The following is a 22551-nucleotide window of genomic DNA, read 5'->3' as shown; positions in this document are numbered from 1 at the left end:
TGTAACGGGACACGACCTTCCAAAAAGTTAAACTTTTGTCTCGTCGGTCCACAAGGTATTGCCAATCATTGATATTTTTTTTAGCAAAATTAAGACGAGCCTTAATGTTCTTTTTGCTTAAAAGTGATTTGCGCCTTGGAAATCTGCCATGCAGGCCGTTTTTGCCCAGTCTCTTTCTTATGGTGGAGTGGTGAACACTGACCTTAATTGAGGCAAGTGAGGCCTGCAGTTCTTTAGATGTTGCCCTGGGGTCTTTTGTGGCCTCTCGGATGAGTTGTCTCTGCGCTCTTGGGGTAATTTTGTTCCATGTTTTTGCCATTTGTGGATAATGGCTCTCACTGTGGTTCGCTGGAGTCCCAAAGCTTTAGAAATGGCTTTATAACCTTTACCAGACTGATAGCTCTCAATTACTTTTGTTCTCATTTGTTCCTGAATTTCTTTGGATCTTGGCATGATGTCTAGCTTTTGAGGTGCTTTTGGTCTACTTCTCTGTGTCAGGTAGCTCCTATTTAAGTGATTTCTTGATTGAAACAGGTGTGGCAGTAATCAGGCCAGGGGGTGACTACAGAAATTGAACTCAGATGTGATAAACCACAGTTAAGTTATTTTTTAACAAGAGGGGCAATCACTTTTTCACACAGGGCCATGTAGATTTGGAGTTTTTTTTCTCCCTTAATAACGTAAACCTTCATTTAAAAACTGCATTTTGTGTTCAATTATGTTATCTTTGACTAATAGTTAACGGTTTTTGATGAGCAGAAACATTTAAGTGTGACAAACATGCAAAAGAATAAGAAATCAGGAAGGGGGCAAATAGTTTTTCACACCACTGTAATTGTAGTAGGAAATAACTGCACCTGTATTACTCTGTATATTCTATTATCAGTGCTCCCAGAATGCCTCTTGTCCAATCAAATTACCAGTGGCATTTTCTCTAGTTAGCCAAGCAAAGCCAGGCTTCCCCTGTTTTTTTAGATTATGTTTGTTATTTTAATTAAAACAAAAAAACACTTCGCTTAACAGTAGCACGGAACAGTGCCCCCATGTTATGTGTTGAATGTGTAGTGACGCATGGTATTGCACCTTCATCATCATGTGCAAAAGAGAGCCAGGCCAAAATGGCTTTCTTTTCTAAAAAAAAAAAAAAAAAAAAAAAAATATATATATATATATATATATATATATATATTAAACAATCAGAAAATGTTTACTTTCTAAAGACAGAATCTTAAAAGCACTGTCAAACTGTGATTTGTCAGAATTATGTCACGGGAAGTCAGGGTGTAGTTGGCTTCCTTTGATAAAAAAAAATGAAGGATTTACCAATCAGATGAGGCTACTTCTACATTACTGTTAGCAAACATTCAAAAATGTATTCATTATGGAAAAATTTGGAGTGTAGAGATTTTGAGTATTTAATAAAAATACAAACTTTTTAAACTGAATTAAACACTGAGAAACATGATATCCACACCAAGAGGCTAGCTGGTACTGCTAAACTTTACCTGTTGTTTAGATAGTCGTGACTTATTGCTTATTGTGCCAAGCTTGAGTGGTTTATCTACATATGCTAATATTATGACTGTAGTGGTCATATGGAAAGCATTTGCCTGTTAAGGTTATATGATGGTGCTAAATAGTCATGTGTTTGATAGATGTAACCTACTGAATATTGTGATACGAAATTAAATGTTGCCTGATTGAGTTTGTAATGAATGCTTCTTTTATTTAATATAGAATCCTTGATGCCATTAAGTGTCTGGTTATACCTTTGCAAGGGGAGTTAACATAACATAAAGACTGAAAATTATGTGTGTGTGTGTGTGTATGTGCCAATGCATGCATCGGCTGGATTTTCCCCAAGCACCACTGCTAATTACAGTACTTGGTTAGAACTAACTGTTGTAGAAAATCTGTTAAAGGCTTTTGTAACCCAGTTCCATTAATTAAAAAAAAATCTGTAATTCTTTGCTTATTTTTTATATTTCGCCAGTAATTAAACTCAACTAACACTGTGACTTTTTTTGGTCAGGGAGGTATAAATCAAAGATTTTCTACAGTCTACAAGTACATTTATTATTTAATTCATTAGGTTATTTGTTTTACCCTTTGTAATCCATTGTAGGATAAACTACTGCATAATTGCAAGAAAATTGCTCTCTTCTGCAAGGGTAGTCAGGATTGAGCTCATGTCTCCTATGGCCATGTTGGTTGTACCAGGAGACAAGCTGTGAAAAACATCTGAAAGCTGTGGAAACTTCCAAGAGGAAGTCTGTGACAAATTACGAGGAACACTAGGACTTATGACATCAGAAATGCACTGGTCAAGGTTATCATCCAGGATGGAGGAAAATTGGCCAACATTATCCCAAACACTGCCATCTGGGCTACTCTCTACTGTGCTGGTCACCTGATCAGCACCAGGGGACAAAGCATCTTCCAAGGGTCCACATGTTACCCCAGTAGCAGTTTTAATTGATTCCTTTCCATACTGCTGAGCTCTAAAACCTGAAGACTTAGTTTGGTCAAAGCACTGCTCGAAAACTTGCTGTTGCTGCGTGGAAGAGCATGAATTTGCTTGAAGCTGATCTTCAATTTCTAGTTTTAGTCCTGAAACTTGATTAGAAAGTGAGCAGTTAGTGTTATTTTTCTTTGCAAAACTTTGGTAGGACTGAGCATTGTGGCTACTGCTGATCTGTTGGTTGGAATATTGTTGTAGTGGAGAGGGGTCTTGATCCACAGGCTGACAAGACATTGAACACTGGGATTTAAGTGAGAGTACAAAAACATGGGATAATCCGGACTTTACTGTTCTTTGTGAGTTTCCACTTTCTTCAACTGGCACTTCAAGACTCTGTCTGGCTTGATGAACAGTATATGGTCGGATAGGGCCCAAGGCATTTTGACACTTTTGCTGACCAAATTTATATGTGCTTAAGCTTTTCCTCCTTGCACCATTCCAGTTCCATTGTAAAGACTCCTCTGACTTACTCTGGCTCATTCTGCAAGATAGCTGTTGACTTGAATCTGATCCTTGCCTACACTGAGTTGAGTAATTGTGTCCATTGGTCTGGTCAGATATTTGCTGAACACTACTGTGCTGTTTAGGGTATTGCAGGCCTGGAAAGTATGAAGGGGACTCCTGTTCTACAATCATATGTTCAACATGACAAAATGGAAGGCCTACTGAATTAATTTTGTTTGGCTTCTGAGGAGGTGAAACATCAGTACTTCCTGAGCTTACCTCATTCCACTGGATTGGGAAGCTATCTTTCCTGGTTCTTTGCACTTCTTGTGCCCCATGTTTCTTTGAAGGATTTTGTATATTCTGCACTTTCTCACTATTCTGTGCAAAATGATTTCTGTGAAATTGAGAATTTATCCAATTTTGCTGGCAAAAAAGACCATCCTGGCTCTCAGGAAAAATGTCATCATCCCTACATAAGAAAGCCGCATCATGCTCCATGCCTAAAGCTTCAGGTGTTGACTGGTCCATAATGTTAAGAGGGAAAGAAGAAAGCTGGCCACTCTGGATATTGCTCTCTGAGTTGGTGTATTTTTTGTGATGTGCACTTTTACCAACACCACCTGAGACATTATTACCAACCAGAGGATTTAAGTGGTCCATGTTATTCTGGCTGCCAAAACACCATACCTGTGGATTTTCAATGGTGTTTTGATCTCTTGGTCTTAGAGGGTTACTCGCTCTTTCATCACTATTGCCTGGGCCTTTCCTTGGATACAATTCCTTCTCTCTGTGCATAAAGTGACCATTTGGTTGATAAGAACTACCATCATTACTGCAACATGGTCTGACAAGTGATGGCAATATAAGTTGGTTCATGCCTTTTACATTCTTTGCCACAGTCATTTGCATTTTATAGCTCACATGTTCCATGTTAGGCAAAGGTGTTGGAGGGGGCCCACCAGTTGCAGCTGCATATGTGGCTTTGAGATGATAATGCTCTGCTGGCGTTAAGTTTAACTTACCTCTTGTTCCCATCCCACCTCCTCCCTCACCTACACTTCCACCACCCCAACTTCCTCCAAGCACTACCTCACCAGAACCACCACCTCCACCACAATGGCTAGCCTCACTGGAGCGACGTGAGGCATCAGTGGAGATGGGGTCATAGGAGTCAGTAGCACTGATGTTGTGTAGCTGTCTCTGCTGGCTATGCTCAGACTGTGAGGCTTGGCTGGAGCGGCGACTGGAGAAGCAGGGAGAAATGCCAGAAGAACGGCGGCTGCTACTTAGGTAGGCTGAGCTGGTGGCACTGCTACTGCTGTCACAGCGATCCCGTAGGAGGCTCAGCATTGTCAGGTCTGTGCTGGATGGCTCAGGGTATAAAGGAGGCTGAGGCACAGGTGCATCCACACAAGTACCCTTAATAGTACACAAGCCTAGAGTTCATAGAAAAGCACAACCATGTAAAGAAAATTAGTGATTATCATTATTAATCACTATCACCTGTAACTAAGATCTGTCTCATGTCTTACTTTCAAATACACCATGAATAAAAACAAATGCCAACATGCATTATAAAGAGTTCATAGGAGAGAGTTCATGGAGTTTCTTAGAATATCACCCCCTCCCCCCGATATTTGATCCATAATCATTTTAATATGACAGATTAAATAAGGAAGTAAATATATTAAAATACATAATAATATTAAATATATTATTAAAATTAATAGACAAAACATGCACATGGTGTACTTACCTTTTACTGTGAGGGAGGGCAGACTGTGGCCTTTAGAGAGTGCTGTAGGTGACAGATGTCCTAGCCTTGATGTCCCTCCATTCACTTGCCTAAGCCTTTCCCTCTTAACCTGTTCCATCCAGTGCAAGCGCGGGCCCAGACTCCTGCGGGGCTGTAGGGCTAGAGTAGCTGCTGTGGCTGTAGCAGTAGAAACAGTATAGACCATGCCAGGGGAATCCTCCTCTTCTTCCTCAATGTCCTCCTTGTCATCCTCCTCTTCAAATTTCTGGTTCTCCACCACCTCCTCCCCCACCAGGCCAATAGTACTCACAGCAAGTTTGAGTCCATGGCTGAGATGGGAGCTGGTGGGGGACTGGTCACTGCTGCATGAAGACTGACCGCCAGTGCTTGGCTGAGACGTCTGAGAGAAAAGATATACATGTATAAATTAAATGTGGCAAGCTCATGACAATAGGCTCTTCAACAATCCATTTTCAATTAGAGTGATGAAAGGCATTTGGCATGGCACATAGAATGGAAAAAAGCCCTAAGCTTTTTCTTAAGCACCTATTACATCTTTTGGTCAGGACTGATTTAAGGATTACTGTACACCTCACACCTCAGAGTTTTTATTTTTATTTAAACCATCAAACCATGCTGGTTGCCTTCGTTTACTTACAGTTGTTATGGCTTTACTTGTAGCATTAAGATATTGCTTTATCCACACTTGCTGCTTATAGAAAGTACCTGTACTGTGTATAAAAACACTTATTTGATAATACATAAGAAGTAAAAAATAAAATTATATGTACAGGGAAATGGTTTAGCAGGAAAACCAGTTGCAAAAGTTTCACCTTTTACTTCTCTAAGGTTACTTTGCTTTCTGTCACTGAAAAGCTCTGTCAGTCTTTGAAAATTGAAAACTTTTGGCCACTTTTTGGATTGTGTCCCTGTAGGCATGAGCAGAGCATAAGATGTATGGTATGCATTCAGGAAGATTTGCACAATTAATTCTGGTGACCAATTTTCTAAAGGTTTTGATGCTAAACTGTACAATGACACCAAACACAGATGGATGAAATGATTTTTGTTTAATCTGATGAAGTCTATCTTGTGAGATCAATATGATTTATGGCAGGAAGTGCAGAGCTCTGATTCTTAAGGATATCAATGTTTATAGTTCACCAAATCTCACCTGATCACCCACTGTCCTTAGAATGAGGGCAAGTAAAGCATGAAGTATTGGATGAAAAACACATTTAGTTATTATACAGGCCATGCAGTGCAAAGTTGCATAGGTGTAAAATAAGTGAAAGGCTGAGTTATAAGAGCAAGCAGTGGAGTAGGGTAAAATATGTCAAACAAAAGATCAGCTCTGAATTAAAAAAATGTCATAAAGAGGTCCGAAAAAGAATTTTAAAGCACTTAAAGGTGTGCTTATTTATGTCAGTTTATATCAGAATCCAGAGTATATAATTATTTCACCAATATGAGCATATGAAGAATATGAATTAAGTGTGAATATGAATTAAGTGTGAAAAGGGGCTCACCATGGGCTTCTCTGTTTTGATTGACTTGACTTGCAGACCTTCACCTTGTTTTGAGGTAGCATGGTTATACCCTCTTTGGTCAGAAAATGCTTCAAAGGGGCGTTGCGATTTTGACGATCTGCCCTGTCCATTGGCTCCAGGTTCACGGGGATGGGCTGGGGGTCGGGGGTAAATGTCTCCACGTTGTTTCTTAGTGACATGGGCTTCAGGACCATGAACAGTTTTCACATGTTTGCGTAGAGAGCTGGGATCCGTGTAACGCTTGGTGCAGCCAGGTATCTTGCATACATAGGGTTTCTGTGAAAAATTGTAAGAAATTGTAAAAAAACATATTTTGTTTTAATGAATTTAAATGGCAGCGTAAAACCCAATCAGGAGCTGCATGTTTTAGGGCTTGTTCTGGGAAACTGCAGCCTGTATATTTTAAAATTGTAAAATGCTCTAGCCATATCCTAACTAGTACTTAAAATAATAATAATAATAATAATAATCATAATAATAATAATAATAATAATGGGTAATTATTTATTTTAATTCACAATGCCATAGATATAAATGATATTTTTATTCAGTAACTGCTTAACAGTTCTACTTGCCTAAGCATGAACAGGCTAAAAGAGGTATATATATATATATATATATATATATATATATATATATATATATATACCAAGTGTATATACCTCATTGGAATGGGTCCGATTCTGATGTTTGGCACGGTCTGATGCGTTTGAGAAGGCCTTGTTGCAGCCCTCATGCTCGCACACATAAGGTTTCTCTCCTGTGTGAGAGCGCAAGTGTGTCTTCAAGTTCTCCAATCTAGAATAGGCCTTGAAACAGCCCTCAAACTGCACTTGGTAACAAAAAAAGGACACCAACAAATCAAGAACTTCACTCGTACTTACTCACTGTAATGTACTGTTGATTTGCCACAAACAAACTGTGATTTGTTACAGTTATAGTCTATTGATTACTGCCATATAAAGTAATACAAGGCCATTCAAGTCAAACTGGGACCTGTGAATTAAGGCATAAAACCAATTGGCATTTAAAAAAGACATGTTCAATCACAGAACAATGAGAAGACTCTTGATCACAGTATAACCAATAAATAGATAACTGTAAGAGACCCATAAGTGAGAACTGTAAATGCAATCATGCATGAACGCCATTTGCACATTACAAGGAGTCAGCTAGGAGTTTTTGCCACATCCCCATATAGTCCTGACCTCCACATTTAATTTCCACATGTTTGGGCTATTAAAGATGCTCCTGGGAGCATTAGTGTAAATTAGTGTAACATTATTGTAGCAGGGGATTATATAGAAAAGGTAGTTTTATAGTAAATTTACTTTTTTCTCTTATAATTTAGTTATTATGCACAGTTTGACTTGAATGCCCCTTGTAATAATAAAAAAAAAGATTTATTGATGCTCTATTAAAGGATTCTTTGTAACAGAACCATAGGCTGGGTAAAGTGTTTTCTCACCGTGCACTTGTGTGGTTTCTCGCCTGTGTGCCTGCGCATATGTACCACCAGCATGTACTGGGCTTTGAAGGGCTTCTGTTCCCGAGAACACTCGTCCCATCGACACACAAACTCCTTTTTTTCCCCATGGATATGGTCATTATTTATATGCTTTGTGAAAGATAAGGTGAAAGGTCAATGTTCAGATAAGGGAAGCATTCATAGTCTTAAGAGTATGATTTGTGCTGTGATTCAAATACACAACACATCACTAAGTAAAAACAATTCTAACTTTATAAAATTGTTTTGAACTGTTAAACTTATTTACACAAGCTATCTATTACTATGTATACAGGGTGGGTGAAAATTAACTAGGCAATAACATCGGGATAACATTGGCGACCTTATTTCCATTTGCTTTTACTGTGCATGATTAGACCAGCATTTTTTAGGACGTTGGCTGAGATGACGTGGACCTCATGAATGGCCTCCAAGAAGTCTAGATCTTACTCCATGTGATTTTATTCTTGTGGGGCTAGGCAGAGGAGGAGGTTCGCACACTGGAGGACTTGGAGGCACGTATTTAGGAGGTTCTCAGCAATATCTCCTTCAGAAGACATCCTCAGATGTTTGAGGAAACTGGTTGACGCCACCAGTGCCTATTTTAAAATTTAAAGATTAGCTTTCATTTTCCTATGTAATAAAGTTATTTTATATATTTTACATAATTGTATTAGCAATATGGACCCATATTCCTAATACAAATATTAGACTTTATTACCAATCCTTAATGCCTAGTTACTTTTACCCACCCTATATAAAACTATACATTTGATGCTGGAGGGAAAATAAAAGACAAAACATTTTGCTTTGTTTTGGCCTGCTTTCATATAGTCACTGAACATTTCTGTCCCCCCTGAAAATCTAATGAGTAAAGTCTTAATTCTGAGGACATGTATCTCAGGAAGCTGCAAAAGACAATTCCTAATAAAGTATTGCATGATCAAGATGTATATACTGAAGACATTTTGATTGGTGATCAAAAGATAACTATGCTATGATAGATCAGAACATCAGAATTCATAATACATCTACATGTGTTAAACCACTTACAACATTTTTTTAAGTAATAGTAAAAATATTGTAATGTAGCTGACAGGCATAGCCAAATAACAATTTGAAATGTCCTAAAAAAAAAGAAATACTGGTGGGCATAACAAACGGACAGAAAATAGGTTGGCCAATGGAAAAAAAAATGACAGAGAGACAGTTGATAATTTTTTTTTTAAGCATGGTACTTTGTAAATGTACAAAATGGTAAATTGTGCATCAATATGTACCAAAATGTTTACTCCTGTAATAGCTACTGACAGAATGTAATGCTAGAGGACACCCATTTAGGTACGTAATAGCATTTGAAACTCTCAATTGTCAGTAACATTAGATAAAAGTGTTAGCCAAACAAGGTAAATGAAAAGATTTCAGACAATGTGAAATACAATGCACAGGCACTAATCTATATCATGTTTTACATGTTGGCAAAGCACCATCCCAAAAGCCGAAGCTGGATTATAGTCCTGGAAAGCTTAGGCCATTTCAAGTCAGGAGGCCCCATGACACTTCATGATCTTTTACAACCCAATTCCAAAAATGGGACAGAATGGAAATTGAAAATACAACCAAAAAGGAGTCGTAAAGTTTCTATAAAACTCTACAACACCTTATTACGTGATGATTTACTATGTGAATTTAATTGTTTGTTGAAATATTTTGCACTCATTTCCAATTTGGTGGCTGCAACATCCTCCAAAAATCTTGGCACAGATGGCTGTTTACCAATATATAACACCACTATTTCTATTAATCACACTTTTTAAGCACCTGGTATTGAAGACACCAGTTGGTCAAGTTTAGCTAGCAGGAATTTCACTCATTCTTGTAATACACATGTCTTCAGCTGCACAATTGTACTGTGCCTTCATTGCCATATTTTGCACGTCATAATGCACCCATGTTCTCAACTGGAGCACACAGGCCAAGCTGGCACCCATAATCTGTGTTAATCAATAAAGCATGTGAAATCCAAGCAGAATGCGGGTTTGGCTTGTCCTGCTGGAAAATACATGGATGTCTCTGAAAAAGATGGTGTTTAGATGGCAGCATATGTTGCTGAACATATTTTCTGCATTAATGGTGCCCTCACAGATATGCAATCTACTCATGCCTCTCACACTGTCACACCCTTGTACCATGACTGATTGGAGTTTTTGGACCTGCTGCTGATAACAGCTTGGATGGACCATCCATAGTTATAGCAAACAATTAATCTCACGTTCATGAATCATGAAATAATGTGTTGTAGTGTTTTCAATATAGTATAAGATAAACAAACTTTGCAGATACATTTTTTATTGACAATTTCCATACTGTACTGTTTTTTTTTGGAAATGGGATTGTACACTACCATTCAAGGTCATAGATGGTCTAGCCTAGAGGGGTCTCATTCTTGCCTTTCGCTTTGCAAAATCATCTACCAGTTCTTTAGTATAAAGGTCTTTAGCAAGTTAGTGACAATAAGGAAAGACATGACTGGCTTATACTTGTGACTCATAACTCAACTTTTTCTTTTTGAGTATATGTGTGTATGAATGTAAACTGAACTATGGACATCAAAGTCACCGTGTTTGTTCTGCTTTTCCTATTTTTTTGGCCTTTGTTTTATGGTCGTATACCACTAAGCAACATGACGATGCTACTCCAGGAAAAACAGGATATTCCCTGCGAGCTAACAAGGAGAAGACAGGGGAAGCGAGCTGGTGCTCTGTGTCTGGCCAAAAATAAAACGTTACAGGCGATGCAAACTCTTCCGTCCTTCTTCATGGGGAATGTGAGATCTCTACCCATCATGCTGTTTACGGAGTTGTGGCTAACCAAGCTAACGCCAGATACGACCTTGGTTCTGAACGGATTTCAACTACTGTGCTCGGACAGAACGATGGAAAATGGTAAGTGAAAGGGAGGAGGACTGGCAGTATTTGTGAATAATAGATGGTGTAAACCTAGTTATATAACTATTAAAGAGCAAATCTGCTGTAAGGTCAATCAGCTGTTAGCTGTTAGCATGAGACTGTACTATCTGCCAAGGCAATTTTCGCATGTTATCGTGATAGCTGTGCATACCCCCCCCCCCCCCCCACCTTCTATTGGCGAAGAGGCATGCAATGTTCTGCATTCTGTTGTTAACCGACTGTTAACAGAGTCCAAATGCCCCAAATTTTAATCATGCCCCTCCATCCTCTACTCTGCCCACAATTACTCAGTACATCTCATGCCACACCAGAGACAATAAAACACTGGGTTTATTTTATGCCAACTCCAAGGAGGCTTATACTTCAGCACCCCCCTGAGTGTTTTCCCCATAAGAAAAGAGAAGAAGCAGATTTTTAAATTAGGAAACAAGGAGGAGCTGAAAACTGTAAAGAGAGAACTGAGAAAGATCATGGATTTATGCAACAAGAAGAAGATTATGGATGGAAAGGTATGCTACAAGAAGAAGATAAAGGATCAGCTGCAGCAGAATAATGTCAATGTCGGTGTGTGAAAGGGGTTAAAAACCATCACTGGTCATAAGGAGCCCAGCTCTCAGGCGGAGAGTTTTCAGAAATGGTCTATTAAAGAATCTATTTAACAGATTTGACCAGCTACCCACCCCTGCCCTCACCAGTTCTCCCTGCTGCAACTTCTCTGCTTCCACAGCAAGTCAGCTAACCTATCTCCCCATCAATCCTCCCCAGACCCCAATCCAACCATTTCATAGAGCCGCTTACAGAAGCCCAGGTGAAAATGGAGCTCAGAAAGATCAAGGCAAGGAAGGCTGCATGCCTAGATGGCATCAGCTCCAGGCTCCTTAAGATCTGTGCAGACCAGCTGTAAAGTATATTGTTGTACATGTTTGAGCTAAGCCTAAAGCTGGGGAACGTACCACAGCTGTCAAAGACATCTTAAGTGGTACCAGCACAAAAGACTTCTGGGATTATCCAAGTATACACCAAGAATCAGGTTTACTCCAGGTTGCACTGACCTAACACCTGATGAAGATATTTGATGGGGTCAATAGAGGTTGAAGATGGGTAAGCACCAGCCTATCAATGGACCAACTCCAGTTTGCCCACCAGCCTGGGATTGGAATGGAAGATTCTCTCATCTTCCTCCTTAATAGGGCTTTTTTCGCACCTGGAAAATGCTGGGAGCTCTGTGAGGGGCATGTTTTGACTTCTCCAGTGCTTTTAATACCATCTAACCTGCGCTTCTAAAGGTAAGCTGGAGTACATGGACCATCATCTATCTACATGAATACTAGATTACCTCACAAATTGATCAAAGTATGTGAGGACTCGAGACTGTGAGTCTGACATGATGTCTGCAATGCTGATAGGAAAATGTCCTCGCTCCATTTCTCTTTACCGTCTACACTGCAGACTACATGTTCAGCTCAGCAAATTGTCACCTGCAGAAGTTCTCTGATGACTCTGCCATTATCGGCCTGATCACGGAGGATGATGACAGGGAGTACAAAGGACTAATTCAGAAGTTTGTGGACAGCTACCAATGGAACTGCCTCCAGATTAATGCTGGGAAGACCAAAGAACTGGAAGTGGACTACAAAAACACTTCACTATTACCAGTGAACATTCAGGGAAAGGACATTGAGAAAGTGGACTCTTATAAATACCCGAGTGTTTATCTAAACAGCAAACTGGACTGGCCAGACAACACAGGTGCAATTTAAAGAAAAGTACAGAGCACACTCTTTCTGCTGAGGAGACCAAAATCTACTAAAGATCTTTTTTGACTCTGTGGTGGCCTCAGCCATTTTTAAGAAAGTGGTTTGCTGGTGCAGAAGCATCTCAACTGCAGGCAGGAAAAGACTGGAAAAGCTAATAAAGAAGGCCAGCTCAGTTCTGGGGATTTCCTTGGACACTGTACAGGAGGTGGCAGAAAGAATGATGGTAACTAAGTGACTAAGCCATATTCTTTGCTGGAGAACTTTTTTCACTGATAAAGTATAATGCCAATACAGAGGAAATAAATTACCATACCCCTTGCATGTCCTGCTTGGGGCACCCAGAGCCCCAGAATTCCCAGTTGTGGAAGGTTTTAAACTAGCCAAGTCAAGTACCAGACCTTAACCAAAACACTCCCAAACATTTTTACTTTTTATTTTTTACAAATTACCTAAACATACCATTGGGATTTCTAGGGATTCACTTATACATAGCTTTGTTAAGGTCCTGCCACAGCATTTCAGTTGGGATGAGGTCTGGTCTTTGACTACCCCATTCCAAAACCTTGATTCTTCTATTTTTTATCTATTCTGATGTAGATTTACTGATGTGCTTTGGATCATTGTCCAGTTACATGACCCGATTTCAACCTAGTTGTAGATGCTGGACAGATGCCTTTAGATATGCTCCTATAATACTCTGGTATAGAGAGGAGTTCATGGTTGAGAGGAGTTCACAATGACTGCAAGGTCAAATCATCACCCTTCAACAAACATGCTTGACAGCGAGTATGAGGTGTTTATGCTCAAATGCTTTTCCCAAACATGGCCCTGGGCATTAAGGCCAAATTAAGGGCAAATATGATCTGTCTATAGTACATTTCGCCTGGCAAGCCTTCCAAACCATATTTGTTCAGTATTCTTCTAACTTTAACATTTTACATGCTCAGTGAAGTCTGTAGTGTCTAAGATGTGGCTTTTGTTTTTTTTTTCTATTTCTCTGAGCATTGCACGGTCCGACCTTGAGGTAAATGTGCTAGGACATCCACTTCTGGAAAGATTGGAAACTTGAATACTTTTTACTTGTAAATAATCTTCTTATTGTAAAATGTTGAACTCCAGATTGTTTGGAAATGGTATTATAACCCTTTCCAGATTAAAGTGCAATGTGAACTGTTGTTCTCTAGATCGATAGATAGATAGATAGATAGATAGATAGATAGATAGATAGATAGATAGATAGATATACTTTATTCATCTCGTGAGGGAAATTATTGCGTTACACAAACAGCAATGAGGGACGAAAAAAATGTAATTAATTAATTAATAAAGAAAAACTCTAGTACTATTGCTTATGTCTCTCCCTCTTGGCTTTGTGTTAAGACACACGTAAATGCCTCCAATGCAAGCATCAAATTGACAAAATCTGCTTTTATTGAGGTCGGCACACCTATAATGATGAGTTAATCAAGGGCTTTGGCTGCAACTTACTCTCTTAAATCATGTGGTAGCAGTAAGGGTGTACTTAGTATTGCATGCATGTTTTTCTCTTTGGCTCTTCTATTTAAAAAATAAGGCTTGGTGATGTGTTCATCTTAGGTTGTATTTGCCTATTACTAAGACCTGTATTAGACAAATATGAGAATTAATTAGCTGATTTTTATACACAAACAAACACAGAATTAAAAGAGGAGCACTAACTTTTACATATGAATGCAAAATATTATTTGTCAGATGCTTTAATGCCACAACATACACATAGTCATGATACACTCCATTATACCCAACTATTAAAATAAAAAAGTAATAGGAAATACAATGCAGTCATTCATACACTTATTGTGTAAGGTAGCTACATGGGGAATCCATACAAGCAGAACATCTGCCATTTCCGGAGTGCTACTGCTTTGCATTTCATGCCAGAATAAAAGCAACACCATGATCATAGGCAACCTGGTTAGCTGCCATAACATTGCCCAAAACAAGGGACAAAGAAAGAGAAAAAGAAAGGAAAGCAGAAAAACAGGGAGACACCAATTCTTTCACATACAAAGCAGGATAGGGACAGAGGCAAGTGAAAAGGCAAAAATGAGTGAGATGGACTGAAAAAAATGAGTGAAAGTGGCTAGTAGAGAAAGAGAGAGGAGGTGCTCATGAAGACAGGTAGAGGAGCTCATCCTCTATTCTTCTTTATGACATGAAGGAAACCAGTGTCACCAGCTTCTTTTTCATCTTTCTAGTATATGCCCAAACTTTCCCAGAGTTTGGATAGTGCTGCAGGAGTGTGTTATTGATTTGTGAGTCAGAAAGAATGACTGTGAGGTGGTGAGCTGTCATTCAAACGTGACCCCTCTTTCACACTTGGCCTTGATTCTGCTTACTGCCAGCGTATTACCCCAGGAAGCCTCTACAAAAACATCATATCTTTATTATAATAACATTGAAAACCCAGAGGCATATCTTGCCATATTCACTCATTTTACATAAAAATATTAATATTGCAGAAACTGCACAGGTAAAGAGACATCCAAAGAAATATTAATATATTATGGATTTGAGCAGCAAATGAAAATAATCTAAATAATTTGGCAGAGAGAAAGATGACATGAGGGCTTAAGCACAAGCCACTTTTCACTGGAAAGATTGTTTGTTTGTGTAGGGCTGCTCAGAGCTGTGGGATGTGACATAAGAGATTATGTAAATAAGCTTTAAGAATTTTTTGGACAATCTTAAGCAATGACACAGTTTACCAGATTTAACACAAGAGGATTTACATTTATTATATTTATCACAAAGGCACCCGTGCTTCCTCTTCAGTGTGATTTCACATTCCTCCCGACATGTACATTTCAAATGTTATTAAGTAATATGATACATGTCTACAATGTGAGGTGATCAAAACAAGTTGTAATGTTTGCCTGCTATGGATTGGACTTGTTTGCTAGTTTTATCTAGCACATCTCAGAGATGCATTGTAAGCCATTGGCACCAACTGGTTCATTTTAGCATTTTCATGAGCATATTATGTAAATATGGCTATTAATCCTGATGCTTTCACTCTATTGAAATGAAATAGAAATACTTTAAAAAAGTATTTAAAAATACTGCTAATATAAAAGTCATAGGCAACAATATTCTATATGCTTTCAAGCTAATTGAAGCATTTTTTAAAAATCAATTATTATTGTTTATTATTTTCTTACAAAATTCTTGTGATTTCTGAGGGCAATCATTCCCCCCAAAAAAAATCTGACCACATTTATTCCACAAAGGTTTTTTTTTTTTTTGCAAAGCAGTTTGTGTACAGCTCTGGAAAAAAAAAAAAAGACCACTGCAATTTACTTCAGAAAAGGGGCCAGGCGTAGCTCAGTGTATAAGGCATTGGACTACGGTTCGGAAGATCCCAGGTTCAAACCCCACAACCACCAAGTTGCCACTGTTGGGCCCTTGAGCAAGGCCCTTAACCCTCAACTGCTCAGATAAAAAAAAAAAAAATGTAAGTCGCTCTGGATAAGAGCGTCTGCCAAATGCCCAAATGTAAATGTAAAACATCTGGAATATCATCAAGAGGAAGATGGTCACAAACCAACAAGCTGAACTGAGCTGTTGAAAGAGTGGTAATGCAATGTGAAAAACTGGTGGAGAGACAAAACGCATAAAAGCTATAATTGCAAATCGGAGGTATTCCACCATATACTGATTTCTTAATGTCATTTAGCCAATGCATTAATACAATTTGTTTTCAAATGATTTGCATTTTGTTTAATTTGAGTTATTAAACCTCTGAAATACTGAATGATCTTGGGCTATTTTGATGTTTTGTGATGTTGTCATTTCCTTTAAATATACACTTTATACATTTACATTTATATACAAATATCATTTTACCAATAGATGCACCTGTAAGGAAAAAAAAACACATAAAAAACTGTGTAACAACAGTTAGTTGTTATTTTAAGACACAGAGGTCAGCCTTTCTGTAATAGTTCTTGCAAGAACAGTATTGTCAAGTGCATTTGCAAAATTCATCAAGCACCATAATGAAACTGGCTCTCATGAGGGCCATCCCAGGAGGGCGAGACCAAAACCTACCTCTGCCGCAGACGAGAAGTTCATTTAGAGTTATCAGCCTGAAAAATGACCAATTAACAGCACCTCAGATTAGAGGCGTTATGAAGTCTTTACAGAGCATAAGTAGCAGAAACATCTCACCATTAACTGTTCAAAGGAGATTAATGCATTTTTTGGACGCCTTCAGCATTCCTTCACAATGTAGATGGAAATAAAAATCAGGAACCATCACGGAGTTAGAAAGTGTTCTAAAACTTTTGAACAGTAGTGTATATATGTTGCAAATTATCGTTATTATTATTATTATAAAATATATATATATATATATATATATATATATATATATATATATATATATTCTCACACACACACTACTGTGCAAAAGTTTATTTTAGCAATTAACAAAATGCAGCCCCAAAGTTGCAGGGAACCTCCACCGTACTTCACTTTTATCTGCAGACACACATTATTTGACCATTCTCCAGCCCTTTGGCAAACAACATGCCTCCTGCTACAGCCAAGTATTTAAAATTAGTAGAGTTACAAAACAGCTTGAACAGCATCTTGAAACCCTAGACTGCTTTAAAATTGTTGCTTGGGAGTCCTTGTTGATGCTATATAACTACCTTGCATCTTGTCTTGCCATGCTGCATGACCTGTGACATGAAACTGTCTCACCCAGTCTTAAGCCTCCTACATGGCTGTTTCTGTTCCAGTTAATGAATATTTTAACCTACATATAAAATTTGATTATCATTTGAACCTGTTTAGTATAATAGGTTAATCATACACCTGATCCTGACCCTCCAAAATCAAGAACAAAATTAAAAAGTAAGCATTAAGAAGGAAGAATTGTGTCAAACCATATTTCATGGTAAGTTGACAGGAAGGAAAATGCATGGAAGAAAAAGGATTGCAAAAAGCAACAGGGATGTCCACAACTTTAAGAAAAGTATCAAGCAAAGCTGAGTCAAGAACTTGGTAGAGCTGCAAAAGGAGTGAAGTTAGGCTGGAGTCTGTGCAGCTAGCGCCTTTGCACAGATTTTTTTTCAGGAAATTGGAAAGTGTCTTACCTGGGCTAAGTAGAAAAGGATCTGGATTGATGCACAGTGGTCCAAATTTCTCCTTTGAGATGCAAGTAAATTTAGCATTTTATTTGGAAATCAAGGTCCCAAAGTCTGGAGTAAGAGTGGTGAGGCACAGAATCCAAGTTGCATAAAGGATCCACAGTTGGTGATGATTGATGATGATGTGGTGCCATGTTATCTGCTGCTGTTGATCCACAGTGTTTCATCAAGACCAAATTCAATGCAGCCATCTACCATCAACCTAAAGCAGAAAAAACGTTCTGGATACCCTCATTACTAAGCTATTTTGTAGTCTCCTTACCAACTCTTGAACCCTTTTATATTGACTGCTTATCTTCGTTTTTACTGAGCTGTGGCCTATGCTATTAAAATGCAGCCATGCATGAAAAGAGCCTGTTTACAGGGCCATTTCCCTGAAGCGGGGGAAACTCCAACAGCATTCAGTTTTATCAGTCACATTAATAAATCATGCACTCCTTTTGCATGTCAATCACTGAAGCGTTCTCTATGAAAAGAACAGAAAAAGAGGCTTAATGTGAAATGAGGACTGGAAAAAAAGAGGAATTAGGAGGGTGGAGTGGAATTGGCATGTGTAATTCTGCTTTGCCTTTTCATCTCTGTGTAAGATACTCCAGACTGATAAAGCATCTAATCCTAAAGGGAATAAAAAAAGAAGAAGGGGGGGATCCACATTTAACCAATTAAAGGCTCCCTATACCAGCCAGAGGGTATGTTAAGGGAGAAGAAAGGTCTGCCTCCCCATCAGCCTCTCTTTATCTCCAAAGCACAAACAGAAGCAGAGACAGAATAAACAAGAGAGACCCCTCTACACAACACTAAACATTTTGTTACTGTTTAAATTTTACTCTTTTTGATGATAAAAAAAATCTATTTTTATATAATCTAAATAATAGTATTGTTAATTTTTTTAACACAGTGCTAATGATATCAACAAATAATAATAATAATAATAATAAGGTCCATTTTTGTATTGGCCGATTAGATTTTTTTTCCCTTAATGTGACCTGACATGAGAAGATACCTTCCCATAGCTTGTTGTGCAACTATGTTGTTCTCTGGTGGAGTGTGGCTTAACCATGGCTTATTTACATAGACACTGAAAAAGTGCACTTACAGGAGGAGTGAGAGGACTTGGAAAAAAATGCATTATCTGAGACATTTTTCTGAAATATATATCAAGAGAATTAACATACACATTTTAGATTCAATTCAATTCAATTTATTTGTATAGCGCTTTTTAACAATTGTCATTTTTGCAAAGCAGCTTTACACAATCAAAAGAATTATTTAAGTCTGTATGAAATGCAAGTGTGCATAAATCAAGATAAGCCTCTCATCACCTCTAAAACCTACTGTAGGTTACCTTTTGATGGTTGAAACTGTCTTCAATAATATGCTTTTTAAATGTTTTTTTTTTACATTAAATATACAGTTACAAGAAGTTTTATTTATTAAAGAAAAAACTTTTGAATAACTGTACACTTAATTATAATAAAATAAGAGTAAAATGTATACAAGAATAAATATCCTACATGGTCTACAAATAATTAAAATAATTTTTAATTAGTATAATATAAAAATATTATACTTATTATTGAGCTTTTATAGCTTTTATCTGGTTTGACTTGTCATATGAATTTACTGGGTTTAATACAAACATTAATAACTCAATAAACTATATACAGTTTACAAGTAATTTAAGCCTAATATGTCTGAAAAAAAAGAATAGAAAATTAAAAACTCATTAACTGCATTAAACAAATACTCAAAAATGATAATATTTGAATAACATATTGTATTAGAGAGAATATTTAAGATTATATTTAATGTTTTATTTTTTCGTACACTTCTAGAAAGTATTTAATATTCTAAAACAGCCAAGTGTTAAAAAGGAGCTGAATTGTTTTTGAACTCCTCAAAAAAAAAAAAAAAACATTTAAATATGAGTTTCTGCATTTACAATAGAGCAAAATCATATGGGTATGAAGCTGATTTCAAATTCTACAAGGGTGCCATGCTTACATGTGGTGAAACTAAGGGTAAAGTGACCATTAGAGGGCAGTGTTGCATGAGTCACATCAGGATTTACAGAAAATGAGACAGTGACTAAAAGGAATATACTGTATGGAAGCCCATTTCTGTCAAGTCAAAAAAAAAAGTGCATAAATTGCACCATTATATAAAACTTTACTTATTATGTAAACATTTGGACTTTCAAAATTTTTAAATTCTTAATTTTAACATCCAACAATTCGTACATTGCTGTCCAAACCTGTCCAAAAAAGCTGTTCAAACCTGCCTGGCCCTTTGTAAAAAAAATTAAATACTCCCACTTACTAAATCAGGAATGAACTGTGATTTTTAAAAAGCTGAATTAAATTTGAAGCTTATGATAATAAATTTAACAAAAAGAGTCTGGTGGAGCACAAATACATCTCCGGTACAAACTAGGCCTTTGCAACTAGGTCTTTTCTTTATGCATTTAAAAATGTAGGGATTTTCTAATTTTATTATCAGATATTTTAAATATTGTGGTCAAAGTTAAAATAGAAAAGGAACCTTCCTTTGCTTTCCTTGATATAAGTACCTGCTCCTGCAATCACATTTCCTTACCCCAAAACACAAGCAGACTTTTAAAGAGCTGTTTGAATGTTGATCAAATTCAAATAAAAGAAAAAAAGAGAATAGAAATATAGAAAGGGATGGCCAAGACAAATACATTCCAACAGCAGTTGGATTATGGGCTTGAATAAATTGGTATCTAAATCTAGCCTTTTTAAAATAATCTAAAATAACAAGTCATATACAAACCTATGCAATTTAAATACAGATACAGTAATACAGATTTTAATAAACCACACAAGCTGCAGGCTAAGACTGCATCAAAGAAAAATGACTGAAAAAATCTGTCACGATTGCCAAATATCCTCAAACTCAGCCCATCACAAAAGAAATATAGGATTCTTCTTTCCCTAAGCACCAAATAATTTGAAGGCAGAAAGAAATGACAATAATGAAAGATAAGTTGGGCTACATGAAGAGAATTGGTGTAGAGCTTTAATGAGACATACTGCTTTGTAGATTAGCATCATTGAGACTTGGGCTCTGAACTGTGAGCAATGTGCTTGCTGTGTCTAATTATTAGGGCTGATTTGTAATTAATGAAATAAGTGGAAAGTATCCTCCTAAGCAGATTTAGTGATAAATCATCAAGGTTTTGCATATCCAGAAAATCCAGAAAATACTTTACACACACACACACACACACACACACACACACACACACACACACACACACACACACACACACACACACATTTTCTTAATATCATCGTAAGGTCCTTACACTGGCCTAATTATAAATGGCACTAAATTAAACCCTAACCTTGTGCTAAAAGACTAACTTTAATTTAAATGAAAGCTACCTTCTAGAATAATTGCAGTAAGTCGAAATTGGAGTCTATGCATAAGATATAGCTAAAGTTAACACTGAGGCTTGCCTACAGGAACACCACTTCTGTCCGCTTCATGTTTTCTCTCCTCAGTGATGCACCACTACGAAGCCTGAAAGATCTCTGGTTATAGAAGACTCTATTCTAAGAAATGTGAAATTAGCTAGGCCCAGCAGAATTATGCCCAATTTATACTGCCAGTTCAGCACAGCAGTACTGCGCCATCTTTGCACATTGGCGTTCAGTATGAAAAAAATGTAGCACATTGTTTTAGTGCCATTAGGGTGGCAGCAGAGGCAGTGACAGTGGCGAGATGAGATATTTATGCATGGGAGAAACCCTCATATGCAATTCTGGATACTTCCACTGGATAATTACTGCAGTGATGCAATATGTTTCAGCTGGCAACAATTATTATTTATCTCTAATTGATGCAGTGAGTAGGAAGAAATATGGTCTGGATTGAAAAAAAAGTAAATATCGCTTAGTGTAACAGAAGGACAGTAAAAGTAAAAACATTTTCACACTCACAATAAAAAAAGGGATTTGGACTAAACAACTGTGTAGCCATAGGAATACAACTTTTTACGGAGGCTAATCGGGAAAAGAGCTTTTTTTGTGCTCGCTTTATCATCCAGAGGTTGCTAGTTCGATTCTCGGGGGATGCTGTAGTCTCCCGCAACCTCTCAGCGGAGTGGGGTGGGAGGCACTTAGCCTACACAAGCCGCGTTACACCGTCCCAATGGTGCGTGAGCGAGCAGTTCGAAAAAATGCAATTGGCTGGCGTCACATGGTTCAGAGGAAACACGTGATGGTAGTAGTAGAATATAATATAGTAAAATAGATAAAATATACTTGATGTTTACTTAAGTTTACTTAATAAAATTAAGTTTAAGTATTTAAATTTATTTTTACATTTTTGGTAAGGAAAACCATACAGTACCACAAACTAATATAAAATATTTTGTGCATAGATTAAGTCACAAGAAAATTAATAGGATTACTAGCAATAAAACATTATCACTCACTCTTCGTCTATACTGCTCCATCCTGTATACAGGGTTACGGGGGCCTGGAGCCTATCCCAAGGAGATTTAGGGCACAAGGTGGGCTATCTCCTGGGGCAGGGTCCCAATCCACCACAGGGTACACATACATACACACACTATGGGAATTTTGGGCACTTCAATTAGCCTAATCTATTGTCTTTTGACTGTGTGAGGAAACTGGAGCACCAAGAGGAATCCCAGGAACCACAGGGAGATATATATATATATATATATATATATATATATATATATATATATATATATATATATATATATATATATATCTAATATATATATATTAGCAATAATAAAAATACATCAAAATAGTTTTTGCTATATCAGTGGGAATTTTAACTCCCATAGTAC

General features: G+C 37.5%; 1 protein-coding gene across 1 annotated transcript in view; it reads right to left on the bottom strand.

Annotated features, from left to right (window-relative positions):
- Positions 1-1601: 1601 nt before the first annotated feature.
- The window catches only part of gli3 (GLI family zinc finger 3), a 216674-nt gene continuing 195724 nt past the window's right edge, over positions 1602-22551 (bottom strand). The window contains exons 11-15 of the mRNA XM_053487870.1: positions 7743-7892; positions 6937-7101; positions 6254-6550; positions 4725-5124; positions 1602-4404 (exon numbers count right to left, since the gene is read on the bottom strand). Of these exons, the coding sequence (XP_053343845.1) occupies positions 2132-4404; positions 4725-5124; positions 6254-6550; positions 6937-7101; positions 7743-7892 (3285 nt within the window). The 3' untranslated portion in view covers positions 1602-2131. The remainder of the gene's footprint in view (positions 4405-4724; positions 5125-6253; positions 6551-6936; positions 7102-7742; positions 7893-22551) is intronic.

The sequence above is a fragment of the Clarias gariepinus genome, chromosome 26 (assembly GCF_024256425.1).
Source record: "Clarias gariepinus isolate MV-2021 ecotype Netherlands chromosome 26, CGAR_prim_01v2, whole genome shotgun sequence".
NCBI classification, from domain to species: Eukaryota; Metazoa; Chordata; class Actinopteri; order Siluriformes; family Clariidae; genus Clarias; species Clarias gariepinus.
The sequence above is the reverse complement of the archived record's forward strand: the minus strand, read 5'-3'. Positions and strand labels throughout refer to the sequence as shown.